The 14,680-nt window shown below is 45.9% G+C and overlaps 1 protein-coding gene across 1 annotated transcript in view; it reads right to left on the bottom strand.

Annotated features, from left to right (window-relative positions):
• Nucleotides 1-14,680, bottom strand: part of LOC119381589 (cholecystokinin receptor type A) — a 158,355-nt gene that overhangs the window by 19,359 nt on the left and 124,316 nt on the right. Inside the window, exon 2 of the mRNA XM_049412836.1 lies at nucleotides 7,866-8,066. Within this exon, the coding sequence (XP_049268793.1) occupies nucleotides 7,866-8,066 (201 nt within the window). The remainder of the gene's footprint in view (nucleotides 1-7,865; nucleotides 8,067-14,680) is intronic.

Genomic DNA, 14,680 nt, shown 5'->3' with positions numbered 1-14,680 from the left:
AGTCGTAATTGTCCCTCGCTGCGTTTCTGTGTTATACGCGGCGCTACTCGTATACGAAAACGCACCGATTTGTCATTAATGACAGCAGAGGGAGCAGAAAATGCGGCAAGAAGACGGCGTTCTGGTTTTGTAGCTTTCTTTATAAACAAGAGCAACGATTCTGCCGGCAAGTCATGTTTTCGCTACTTCTCGAAAGCGAGTTTTTTATAGTCGAGTCATCTTTTAATCCTCCTCGACATAAGCGCATTATGCGGCTTTCGAAGAACGTGTACCACCGAAAACTTTGTAGCAAGGAGGAGGAAAAAATAGACGGAAAGACGGTTAGGTTAGCCAGTTCTCAGAACGGCTGGCTACCTTGTGCTGGTAAAAGGCGCAAATGGAATAGAAGGTGGTAGAAAAGAGATGTTACAAGAAAGAGAAAAGAAAAAAAATAAGAACAAAATACGGGAGAGAAGAATAAGACACGGCTCAAAGTCTGTCCCTAAAACCACCGCAAGATTTTCAACGACGCTTTCAAAGCCTTCTTGCAGAGGACGGTCTCGTCCAGTGTTCCAAGACCCTTTCCTCCGCCAATGGGAGCTTTTCAAGTCCATTTAACGCCCCTGGAAGTTATGTTCATGGCGCACTGAAACGGGCGCACCTGCAGAGAAGATTGGCGATCGTTTCCTCGCCGTTACAGTTATCGCATGTCAGGCTTCTTAGTAAGCTCGTCAATACAGGAAGAATAAGACGCAGAAGTAGCGGAAGAAGGTGAAGTTTAATGGGGCCCTCTAACACTTCTTCAGCATGGCCAAACGCTGTGCCGATCGGTAGTCGAGGCTTCTGAGAACACGCGAGCCAAACGTTAGAGCGCAGAACGCGGCCTGGAATTTACAATTAATTTTCAAAATCAGCTAGAAAATGTTCTATCGTCTTTCAAAAAATGATACTATACACCCATATTAACGAGCCATATACCCAAATTCACGGCAATTGGCTGGTTTGAGAATCGTGAGCTGTATAGTTACCGAGGCCGCCGCGGGAGGCCGCCACGTGCCCGCGCGCTCGCTCGCGATCCCACTGAAAGTAAGCCGTGCGTTCGAAGAAAAAACAAAGGAAAATTGCTCAAGGTCATGACGCACGCGTGACGTAACTTCTTTCCCCCGTGCCATCCCTCCCTGCTTAGCTTCGAGCGCGCTCGTCGGGACGACAGAAGAGAGAAAGCAAATACGGCGTATGACAAATCTCTGTAACTCCGCTCGTGCTTCACGGATTCTAAAATTTTGGCAGCGGTCGATTCCTGAGGCAATAAACTCCTTTAGTGTAACCATTCGATGGCTACACGGAAAAGTGTTGCGGGGCCTCTTCAAAGTTGATATAGGATAAAAGCAAGAAGAAGAGATTAATGGCCACGAGGAATGAAGTAGGTTGCTCTTAAAAGAGGAGGAGGAAGAAGATGTGCTGAATGACAAGAATGTGGTGACAATCGAGAAGATCAAGATCAATGTAGTGACGGGAGATGAAGAAGCGTAAGGTAGTGATGGTTGTAATAAAATAAAGAAGGCGTAATCTACGAAGGATGCCTCTTTTTACAAAACGAGTCGTGAAGTTACTCTGAAACGTAGCGTTTTGGGCGTACTAGTATGACATAATAAGGCTCATAGCGCAAATAAAAGACGAACCCAAATACTGACGTGACCACACAGGAGTTGCACTAAGTTGCACACTAAGTTGCAACAATGTTTATTTCGAAACAGGGAATGGCTTATATATGCAAAATCGTTTATTCAACTATCACCACTATACGCAGTTTTCAAAATCTCAACAGTCTTTACGCGGTTAGGCTGACTCTTTACAAAACAGCGAAATTGGTCCGTGTCTTTTCTTGCGCTGTAAGCCTCCTCGGGTAGATACTATACTTCCAGCTGCCAAAAAGGAAGCGTCGACAGCATTCCAGCATTGAAAATGTCGCTCGACGCCTGCCATTTGCGTGGCACGTCGAACAACATGTTACCATTAACGTCGATTTGTTCATTTCGGTCGGAGTGACAACTCTCGCTAAGAACAGAAAGTTTGGTGTCTAATATTTTAACTGCTTCTTAAAGAGAGGGAGGTGCGCACACTTTCTATTACAGCCGAAACCCGCCATAACGAAATCCCGAGGGAACGAAATTCTCACCGCAACGAAATATTTTCGGAGCACCGGCGAACACCCATAGGAGCCAATGCATTTGGTAACTCGTGACTACGAAAGATATTCATACTGCAGTCCCTCATTAACGAAATTTTTGAAACACGAGTGCGCAAATATTCTACTCTCGCAACATTAACTACATTGGAAAACTGCTGAAATGCATTCATGCTACACTTAAATTGTGCAAAACTATCGCTACAGCGCACTTGAGAAGCAGCCGCCATCATTGTTTACAAAAAAAACAAAGCTGGCGACAATGATGATGATGATGGCTTGCCGAAACACCTGCTCCTTATCCAGGACTACGTAGCCAAATCCACATTCCTCATAGAGTTTCGTTCGTTGGCTTGGCTCTGTGCTTAGCTTTGTCGGCTTTGCGCGCACATGGTCGCGTGTGTGGAGCGATTTTTGGTAGCTTGGTGCAACGTGAACTGTGTGTTGCGATTGCTTCGTCCGATTTCGCTGCCTGCGAAGATGCCGCCTCCAACGAAAAAGCGGAAATTCATCACGCTGGAAGATAACGCTGCAATCATCGGTGATGTGGAAAAGGGCAGGGAAAAAATGGACATCGCCGAAGAATTCGGCGTTGCGTGCAGCTCGCTGTCCACGATTCTGCGCTGATCCGCGCTGATCCAGCGGAGCCGGAAGAAGGTTCGCTTGTAGGCGCACTTGATGACGGTACTGGTGACAGCGCAGTGCTGCCGTCACTGACAAGTGCATGGGGTGAACATTGTGCCGTGGCAAACGAGATTCCCGATCGAGAGGCATCAAATTGCTGCATGGTAAGGCCCGCCAAAGCAAACTTACTGACCTTTGGAAATAAAATGTGTTTTTTGTAAATTCCAAGTCTTTTCTACCGCATTCTCGCGCCGACGAAATTCCCGCAAGAGCGAAATGTTTTGCTTTCCCCGCCGATTTCATTATTGCGGGTTTTAACTGTAGTCTTCATTTCTTTGTTTCGAATAAAGGTAGACCTCATGCTAATTCATATAGCGATGACACAAAAGCTCTTAAATGTACACATGGAGACTGGAGCGGTGATTGGAGTTGAATTTGTGGTGCTTATACAGGAGTAGCTTACCTTGGAGACAAGAAAACATGTCAGCCGTCCCAAAATAGTTGGCAGCCACAAGAGCGGAGAAAGAAAAATATATAGAGAGAGGGAGAACGCGACTTTCTCATAGAAAAAGCTTTGCAGTTCAAATCAAATCAAATCAAATTTTATTCATTCACAACTCAATGTAGAAGATAGAGTTACAGAAGGAGGTCCAGTAGTGTAAATTGAAATGGGACCTCTTATGCAATATAAACATAAATATTTTATTGGCAACGACAGTAGCAAAAATAGTGAGATTACAAAATTATAATTATTAAGATCCAGATAGAACGAAATGACGACGTTATCACATACTGTCATCGGTATTGCAAATCAGTTCTGCGGAATCCCGCAAGGTGGCGGAAGGGTTAAGAAAGAGAAAATAGACAACCACCCGTTTGTAGCACGAAGCCACAAGGAAATTCATACGGATTTCTCAGAAATAAAGCCTCTTAGTTGCCGAAAAAATTGTCCTGGTCTGGGGTTCGAACCCGGTACCAACGCCTTTCCGGGGCGGTCGCTCTACCAATTCAGCTAACCAGGAAGCTAGCAATTGGCAGTGCGAGGGTGAATTATCCACAACTCGAAGCAACTGGACACATATTGCAAATCAGTTCTGCGGAATCCGGCAAGGTGGCGGAAGGGTGGTCCTGCTCCGGGGTCCCCCGGACCAGGACCAGGATGAATTTTTCGGCAACTAACACGCTTTATTTCTAAGAAATCTGTATGGATTTCCTTGTGGCTTCATGCTAGAAACGGGTAGTTGTCTATTTTCTCTTTCTTAACCCTTCCTCCACCTTGCGGGATTCCGCAGAACTGACTTGCAATATGTGTCCAGTTGCTTCGAGTTGTCGATGAATTCGCCCTCGCGCTGCCAATTGCTAGCTTTCTGGTTAGCTGAATTGGTAGAGCGACCGCTCCGGAAAGGCGTTGGGGTCCCGGGTTTGAACCCCGGACGAGGACGAATTTTTCGGCAACAAGAGGCTTTATTTCTTAGAAATCCGTATGGATTTCCTTGTGACTTCGTGCTACAAACGGGTGGTTGTCTATTTTCTCGTTCTTGTCATCGGTAATGTAAACCAGTTACGCAGAAGGATGAATATCACCTAGCAAGAACTTTTTCAATGCATGGCGAAATTTATGGGGTTTTTTTGGATTTGTTTTAAAAATGGTAATGTATTCCATAATGATATGGCTGCAAAGAGAACTGTCTGTTTGCCATAATTAGTTCGCACTTTGGGCAAAACGAAGTTGTTATGCTGCGCGAAACGATTTGGGTTAATATTAAGTAAAGATTATGGAGGAATTAATGACAATGATGTTTCCTTATTATTTAGTTTGAAAAGAAAAGTGGCGAGATCGTATTTTACAAGGGCAGCAACATGGTCTCTTGGCTTTACGTACGTTGCTCTCATATTAACGACCGTTTTGCCTTTATTGAATCTTGCTTCTCCATATTTCCTCCTTCAATAGTTCGCGCGCGCTTCATGCCGTTGATTAAGGCTATTTTGTTTAACTAGCCTATACCGCTGGTGACCGCAGAGAAAGGGTGTAGCCGCTGATATTAATCACCGACCAAGACTGGCATTTCTATGCACCGATGAAGCTTTTCTCCTGAGATATCCGTATGAGAGTCCTTCGCAGCTGTGTGTAACCTTCGAGAAGACAGTTTTTTTCTTTTCTCTACTATCACTGCATGTTTCCGCAGAGCTTGTGCAAAGTGATTAATCGATTAGGTGGAATGGCTTGGTGTGGCCATGTTTGGTGACGTCATTACAGATTTAAGTGCGGAGCACTTTAGGGGGCCGGGCTGTCGTGTGACGTCGTAGCATGGCGTAAACAAAACCAACGAATAGCATAACCATCTGTAGCATATTGAGTGCGTGCTCGCGCCAAAGAGAAGTCTTCTTCCTCTTGTTCTTCGAGCGCCTTGATGTTGATAAGTGAGGAGCACTTTAGGGGCCCGGCAAAACCACGTGTAAAAATAGAAAAAAAGAGGAAGCAAGCGAGAAATAGAAAGAGAGAGAAAGAAAGGGAAATAATAGGAAGAAAACTACAAAGAACAAGCGAGAGAAACAAAGAGATAAAGAGACAGGAAGAAATAAATAGAAATAAAGAGAGAAAAAAACAGAAATAAAAAACGGGAAAAGAGAAGAAGAAAGAGAGGAGGAAAGAAAGAGAAAACTGAAGAGAGAAACAGAAGGCTGCCCAGTTCCTCACTTCCTTCAGGCTTGGCACCCCTATTGCGAAGATGCCTTAATTTTTTTCAGAACAGGAAAGTGGGCAAAACCCAGCCAAAAAACTTACAATAAATATTCCAATCCAGCACGCATGTCTGCATCTGTGTGAAGCGAATTGGTAACGTGAAGCGGTTGTCTCGATCACACGAGATACGCGAAGTGACGCCAGGTGCGTCAATTGCCGCAAAGTGCCCAAAACATGGTTTTGTCTCGAGCAACGGCTTAGATTAGGAAAGGTCGGGTAGAATAAGATCGCAGGAACAAGTAAACTGAACTGCGGATGTTCTTTGTTATTGCTTTTATAATACGTCACTCCTGCGTGCGCTGTACACCTGTGCGGTGCTTCCTAAACTACACTCAAGAATATGCGCATTCAGAGTACAACTATAGTCAACATCACGGCGTTGTAGTGGTTGTAGCGCGGAGAGCAAGACGAGCGTGAAATATAACGCCACGTTACCTTTGGCGGAGTTGGCTGACTAACCTGGCATAGTTGGGAACCTGTCACGAGAGCTGTATCTCAATAGTTCCTGCTTCTTCGTGAAGGAACGCATACGCTGTCTAATGCAGTTATGACCGCATACGTTATTCTTGGGCACTCTGTTGAGAAGTAGTTCGTGCTGGAATTCCGTGCAGCCTGCTTGTGTCAGCACGTAAAGGTGCATTTGGTCTGATGCAGAGACACCCCTTCTGGGTTCCAAGGTTCGCGTGCCTTTTCACTGCACGCAATTCGTTGAAGCGAGACAGGCGTGGCATTTATTCAGAAGCACGGAATGATGCCTCGTAAGTCCTAGGCTTTCGTGTCACATGAACCGCAGTTGACAATGTTTTATCTTTTCATGGTTACACTTACGTGCACCACAAGCATTGTTAGTCGACGTTAATGGTTCAGCTACGACGTGTACACGTTACTTACTGCAACAACCGTGGAATTTTTCCCGCTCAAAACACATGGGAATGAAAGTTGAGCTATTTGCCTGTTTCACGTTTCAAGCAGTCTCGCGTGCAAACAGAGCCTTTCCCTTGTGTCTAAAGAAGGTACCACACGCAGTATTTACGTCATCAAATATACAAACAATACGCTGACCGTATAATAAAAGATTTTACAGATTATCAAGGGCGAATTTCGCCACCATATTTTTCAATATGGCACTTTTTTAATGTACGGATCTTAATACTGTAGTTTCTCGTACAATTAACTCCCTTCACTGGCTAACGATAGAGAGAGAGAGAGAGAGATTGTGTGATAGAAATGAAGAAAAGGCTGGGAAGTCAGCCAGAATTATAACATCCAGTTTTCTACTCTACCCTAGGGGGAAGGGAAAGGAAAATAAGTATAGAAAGAATAGCGAATAGAAGAACAGATGCACAAAAACAAACAAACAATACAAAATTATCATCGTTAGATATATGTATAACAGCACAACAGGGTTAGAATACGGACAGAAAGAAGAAATGGACGCAGGGCTGAACTCACAACTAAATTTATTATTGAAAAAGAAATACATAATTATGCCTAGGTAACAGTGGCGTAGCCAGGGGGACACACACCGGGCCAATGCCCCCCCCCCTTCCCCCCCCCCCTAAATCTTTTCTGCCATGGTATACAGAGCACAAAATGACACTCGACCACACTTATACCCTTGTTACACAGGCAAGTTAACCGCAGTTACGACCAACGACGGTTAACCGCGTTGGACCACGGTTAACGCCAACCACAGTTCGCCGATGTTACACGGCGCAGAAGCAACCTCGGTTAAATCGGACTTGCTTTGGCGTGAATGGCTCTGCGTCTGACGGCAGTCCGGCGTTCAACTCTTTGAGGTGCTCCGCAGATGACGCTAATTGTTTTCCCAAAGCCTAATCAGGCTTTCTGTGGTTCGTGCAGTCCAATTCGTTCGTTTTTCACGAACGCTCGCGGCGTACACACGTCCTCCATGGAGGCCGCCATTTTCTCGGTTAGCCGCCAAACCGAGGTCGCCAAGCTCGGTTTGGTGCAACCGCGGTTAGCGGCGTAACCGCGGTTTCGCATACCGCGCAACATAAGCGAACCGCGGTTACACTAACCGAGGTTTAGGCTGTCCGTGTAATAAGGGTATTACTTGCCCGGTCACCATGTCGGATCAAGGGCGTGCCCCCCCCCTCCCTAAAAGAGTTCCTGCCTACGCCACTGCTAGGTAAGGATAAGGGACACTATTAGTAGTTTCCAAGTGAAGTGCGGTAACTATGCGATAAAAGAAGACGAATTAAAGTGAACGACAAAAACGGAAAAAGCTCACCACCGGTGTCAGTCAAAACCATAACCTTCGGAAGTGTTAATTTAGGACGTAATCCCCTCTCGAATTTAAAGACTTACCTGCCGTCCTGGTGGGTATGAGCTGGCTGAGCACGGCGATGGGGGCCACGTGAAGAAGCGAGAGCGCCCAGATGACGGCGATGACACGGTACGCATGCGACACGGTCTGCCACCGCCTGGACTGGAGTGGCCGCACGATGGCGAAGAAGCGCTCTATCGAGATGGACACCAGCGTCCACACTGACACCGACACGGACACCGCTGTCGTTGCATGGACGAAGACATGCGACATAAAACAAAATGATAGACGAATCAATCAATCAATCAATCAATCAATCAATCAATCAATCAATCAATCAATCAATCAATCAATCAATCAATCAATCAATCAATCAATTAATCAATCAATCAATGTACTTCGATAATAGGTGAATTTGAAGGTGCAACTAAAGTAGGTGCTGCTGTATGGCGTAGTTTATACAGGGTGCCCCAGCTAACTCTAGCCATGCAGAGTTTGAAAATATGCCGACGCCCTCTGCGACGACGCGACCAAATTCGTCTTGCTGAGTATTGCATAAAGTCAAACTATTTTTGTTGTTATACTTAATTGCTTAATTAGGTACAAATAATTAAGTGACTTTTGAAGCAGCGAAGCTTCAAAAGTTACTTTAAAAAGGTACTTTAAAGTTACGAGTACATAAAGATAGAGAAAGAGATAGACATAAAGAGAAATAGCGAAATAGACAGAAAGAAACCAAAGGCAAAGAAGCAGACACAAAGACAGAAAAAGAAATTCACGACTTAGTGCAAGCTGCACTATTTAATTATTTTAAAAGATACCTTAGAGGATTCGCAGAGGCACTGCTTAAGAGGGGTCGATACAACAGTAAGAACAGAGTAGGTTAACAAAACGGCTAGTACAGGAAAACAGGCGTAAGTACAAAGACAGTGATGCCAGATGTTAGATTACAGCACATTATAATTCAGCAAGCTTGAAACGCAAAAAGAGAGATGCAGTGTATTAGTACACATATAGAATGCATACGCAGTACGCAAATTGCCAGTATTTGCTATAATAACGGCGGCTATCGCAAAAAACCTTAAACACCAGCATCAAGTTGCTGATGAAAAAAAGTTCGGCAGATCCCACGCCTTGTGGGAATCGGTTTCATGCGAAACAGTCATCGAGTAATTGTCTATGCTGTATTTTTAGGCTTTGAGCCAAGCGCAACGAGGTGAATCGACGTGTTTGTGTAAGCCTAGTAGTTGTGTTCACATTGTGGCCTTAGCAGGCATGTCGACTTACACTGACGTTTATATGGCAACCTGTGGTCTGACGGAACATTAGCAATCACTTTAGAGCACAGACGTGAGTATTATCGAAACGAAATGCACTTTTTCGTGTGATGATGCGAATATGGTACGTAATTTTCGCTAGTGTATTCCTCCGGGGTCGAGCAACGCTTGAATATGGCTTGCTGAATCGTAGGAATGCAAGTGTAATGCTTATTAGACTGTATGAAAGCGGAGCCAACACTGGAACCGCGGACGCTAACATGACACGACGTTTGTATCGCAGGAGCACATATGTAGTGTTTATTGCTTTGATACAAAATTAGATAGCTAGCACTGCTACCACAATTGACGCTGCACCGACATTACGCCTGCATAGGGTCTCTTTCCAAAGCACTTTATAGATGTTGCGCTGCTCTGTGGTAGAATACCTGATTGCTACGCAGAATGCTTGGGTTCGATTCCTGTTGAGATCCTGTTCCTTGCATTCTTGGGGTCACCGTTGCCCATGTCGGTTTTTCTTCACGCTCTAGCATTGAAGTTACCATTGTCTGTTCTCGCCGTTCCTAGGAAGATATAAACTGTCAGTCACTTGTGGCGCATACGCGCTTACCGTGGCCCGTGGTATACGGGTATGTGACACACGTGTCTGGAGTAAAGGGTTTGACGACGTACGCGACAGAAGTTTCGCGTTATTCAGGTCATGACCAGAAAGTCATATTCGTAAAACCCTCTCACCCTCACTTGCCAACTTTGGCCTACACCAACCTAATTAGGCGATCACGAGAGCACCCAGACGTAGGCGGATAGATAGATAGATAGATAGATAGATAGATAGATAGATAGATAGATAGATAGATAGATAGATAGATAGATAGATAGCTAGATAGATAGATAGATAGATAGATAGATAGATAGATAGATAGATAGATAGATAGATAGATAGATAGATAGATAGATAGATAGATAGATAGATAGATAGATAGATAGATAGATAGATAGATAGATAGAAACGCTCGAAGTGTCTTAGATTAGTTACGAAATGCTTCGAATTTAAAAGAAGGATTGTATGAATCATCGGAACAAACGGACAAGCTAAGCAATATCAGTGAAGTGGTTGAGACGATCTTCGCGAAATTTATCGTGATTATTCTGCAGGGCGATGCTGTTCGGGAGATCATTCCACAGGTGAATGGCGCACGGGCGTCACGAGATGTGAAAAGCATTGATGGCGCCGTAAATGCGAGGGTATTATGTAATCTATGCGACAGACGATCTGCATTACTGACGCTGTAAGTTATTCATGTAGCACTTCAACGGCGCGTGCATTGCTTGTTTGATTTCTTATTGTTCCCGCACTTTGCGCTTCCTGGAAAGTCAGAGCACGGAGTTTTGTAGGCGCAGCTGCCGTTGCAAGAAATACCCAGCCAATTCGTGTACTCCTATAACGCTACCAGCGTGATCCAGCACCCGCTGCACGAGCATTTTCGAACGTGGTTCCGCCCATCGCGTGAGTGTGCATAATAAGCCGCCATCTGTGAACCTCGTAGATTACGCGAGCAATTCCTGTATTGTTCCATACCTTTCGGGCCCGCGTGTGCCGTCTTGGGTGCGCCCTTCCTTCTGCCTACGCTCTTCCGTCACTCTATTGTGTAAACTTTTGAAAGTTACCGTGAAGCCCGGCTGAACTCTGACTTTCGTTTCAAAATAAATGTTCTCTCTTGCAAAACGTTTGTAACTAAATTACGACCCTACTCTATCCCGTACCTCCCCGCCCTTTTTATCTCTGCCGAACGTACCTGTTCTACGTTCTCATTTGCTCGGGCGAGCCGTAGCGTGCGGCTTTTACATTCCCGTCGTTTTTTGCCTTGTGTCATTTCAGGGACGTCTAAGTGAAAGCTGTCATCACCATTCATACGTTAGGTGCCCTTCATCCGGTGCGACATAACGGCTCAGCTGGTTTAGGGGAACTGAGATTTGGGCAAGTTGGTTGGTGTTCATCTTGAAAACAGCGCAACAACACGAGGGCGAAGAAAGAAGCGACGGGACGGGAACCTGTCCCATTGTTCTTCTTCGTCCTCGTGTGGTCGCGCTGTTTTCAAAATCGACTGAGCTGACGCTGTCATCGAAGATCTAACACATAGTACATTGTGACAGTAAACGAGACACAGCATCACTTATATTTTAACACGAAAGTGTTTTATGCCGGGGTCCATCAAGACTTCACTGACGTGATTCCCGTCACGGAAGTGATATCGGCAAAATACACATGAATGAATGACAAAGAAAAACCAGAAGAAAAAAAATCACAGTATATCCACGTGGTGAATGATGATTAGTGGGGCGAAGCGAACTCGCGCTGCAGCACGGCGATGGCATTGGCGCGAGCGTGGTCTTTCTTGATGGAAGATATTGTGACTAGATTGTTTGAGAACCGCAGTCTGTCGCACGCACCGCAACTATGGCCGAAACTGTCATCAAGGAAGTCCCGCTGGAAGCGCGCGTCGGCGCCGCCTGATGCGTTTTGCAGCCACTTCACGTGCTCGCACAGCCTCGGGCTCTGCCTACCGGTACGCGCGCTTTCTCGCCGCTTCACGGTCCTTCACATTTTGAAGATCCGATTCGCGCCGCAGCCGCGCAGCTTCGGCCTCGCGGGCTCGAACGGCGGGGTCTTCTCGCCGCAGCCGTGCAGCTTGTCGAGCAGCTTCGGCTTCGCGGGCTCGAACGGCGGACTCTGCTTCGCGGCGTCGACGTGCAGCTTCAGCCTCGCGGGCTCTCACCTCAGGCATCTGTCTGCGAGCGAGCGCTGCTGCCGCCGCCTTCCGTGCCCTCTGTTCCGCAGCCTTGTCTTCCATCTGGCGACTCCGAGCTAAAGAGAAAGCGTGCCAAGAGGGAGCCTCATAGCGCGTTACTTCTGAAATGTTGTCTTCGGGTGTCGTTGAAAACACGAGACGTAGTAAAGAAGAAAGAACGCCACACAGGCGAACACGCACGAGAGTGTCACTCGTCAACGTCGTCTTCTTCTACTGCATACCAGAACGCGCGCAGTAAAGAAGAAAGAATGCCACACAGGCGAACACGCACGAGAGTCTCGCTCGTCAACGTCGTCTTCTTCTTCTACTGCATACCAGAAAGCACGCTTCTCACAAACTAGAGGTGGCTACTACAAACAAACAAACCTACAAACGGAGGATGGACAGACCCACGGCATAAGGAGCTTCGCCCCTGAAAGTTTCGTTGATTCGGATGACCTAGGAATCGAATCCCAGGTGTGTGACGATGAGTTCCGGGCGCTCTACCCTCTGCGCTACCGACGCAAACGCACAAGGCTTCACCAAAGCGATTTATATCTCTCACATCTCCTCGGAACGCCTTCCTGCGTTCACGGCTCGAGCTACGAACTCTGCTTCTCGCGTTCCTGATGTGCTGTGTGGTATATACACGAACAGAGGCGTAGGTTACCTATTCACGCGTTGGCGTTTCTCTCCTCAAATGACGACGCTTGGAATGAATGCGTATCGAGTTCCAGTATTTATTATGTTCTGTTGATACCATCTTTGCACGGGATTCTACATATGCTGTGTCCGTGTTCAGCTACAAAAGAGGTTCAATTACGATCATCGACGTTAGTTGTCGGGATGGAGATGTGCCAACAGGCGTCAACTTGGGTGCATCCACGTCAGACGGTGTCATAGGTGCGAAACGCCAATAGACATTCTGCAAGCTCTCATATATGAATGCAGAATAAAAAGTAAACTACTTCTGTGGAGGCACGGTTCACTTTCGTGTTATACCGATCCATATGATGGGGGGGGGGGGGGGGGGGTCAACCATGTCTTATTTTTCATATGGAAAAAAAAGGAACGGTGGTCTTCATCAGTAGGACGTACTGTTGGGCTGGTTGGTCTTGCATACAAAAAAGTCAAATCGGCGCAGGTGACGCCGAGAAAAAAAGAGACGAGACAGACAAAGAGATGGTTTTCTTGAATCTTATGGTTCTAAATACCCAACTGAAACATGACTGAAGGAAAAGGGAAAAAAGTGCAGAATTGACATTTGGGCAAGTTGAAATTGGTTATGCATCTTTGAAATGGGTAGCGTAAAACAAGGACACGAGAATGTGTGCAGACGCGGTGTGGTGTGTTGTACCTTTTCTCGTGTCCTTGTTTTGAACTGCTCATTTAAAAGATGCATAAAAGAAATAAAAGTGAGCCGATTCCACGCCGTCAAAGCTATCCGACGGAGAAGCTGTAAGCGTGCGAGTGTTTGTGAGGGTAGGCTGAGACAGCTCATTCTCATTTCGAGCATCAACATCATCGTCATCATCATCCGGTGCAATCGAATTGTAGACAATAAGAGAGTCCCCACGGAGTAAGTGATTGCGACATTTGCTGGTACATCCTGCCCGTCTGAAATTAAAGCATGGCCTTTAGTTTTTAGAGTAGATCAGCTAGCGTCGCGCCCACTGCAATGCCGGAACTGCTGGAGATTTGGGCATAGCGCTGGTGGATGTAAGTCAGATGTGCGCTGTCGCAGATGTGGTGAAGGCCACTCAGATCGAGAATGCACGGCTCATGACGACATGTGTTGCCTCTTTGGTGGACAACATGCTGCTGACTATACAGAGTGCCCAATTCGACAGCAAGAAATGCAGGTGCTGGAGATTGTTGACAAAAGGAGGTGCTCTAGGAGGGAAGCCATGTCAATTGTCAAGGAGAGAGCGCATGGTTATGCTGGCGTTACAGCACGTCAAACGTTTTCGGAGACGAATATCACGCAGGCAGTTGAGGTAGCAGTTGGAAAGGCTATGACTAGAGTAATGGACCAATTAATGGTTAGAATTTCCGAATGCATTGCTCAAGTTGTCAGCAATCAAATTGCTAAGCTTGTAATCCCAACTTCCACGGGCACTCCCGAGTCCAACAAACTGCCAACTACCAGTGAAGCTAATACAGCATGTAATGATAAGGTAAACAGTGCTGATAACATCCGTGACTCCTCAGAGCATATGTTGGCTGATGGTCAAGAACACGTGCTAGACCTCAACGTGTCCACAGATGTCGAGTTTGATGCCCGGGCTCAGAAACGCAGCCGTTCCCCATTGAAATCTTCTGCTTCTACTTCCCCTCAGTCTAAACCAAAGAAGTCACCACCCAGTAAAGTTCTAAAGGAGAGTATTTTGGAGAAAGTTGTATCCGCAACAATTCTCTCACCAAAATAGCGTCCCTGAGAGTTTTACAGTGGAATTATCGCTCTATATTTGCTGCTATTACCGATTTACATTGCCTTTGTTCACAGTTAAATCCTGATTTAATTTTATTACAAGAATCTTGGCTTGCTCCAAAAAGCATTTTTTACTTTAGGAATTATCGTTCGTTTAGATTAGCCCGCCCTTGGAGAGGTGGAGGAGTAATCACAATGCTATCAAACAGAATTTGCCATAAAGCAAAACTGACGTTAAAGCTGATCTCCCCAGAATGTGAAATATTAATTATAAACATAACTCTTCCGACTGGTCAGGCTTTTTCGATAGCAAATGCGTACTTTCCTTCAGGCGTACATGACACTCGGCCATTAGATAC

This window comes from Rhipicephalus sanguineus, chromosome 2, assembly GCF_013339695.2.
Source record: "Rhipicephalus sanguineus isolate Rsan-2018 chromosome 2, BIME_Rsan_1.4, whole genome shotgun sequence".
NCBI classification, from domain to species: domain Eukaryota; kingdom Metazoa; phylum Arthropoda; class Arachnida; order Ixodida; family Ixodidae; genus Rhipicephalus; species Rhipicephalus sanguineus.
Note: the sequence above shows the minus strand (reverse complement) of the source record. Positions and strands in the feature narration are given on the sequence as shown.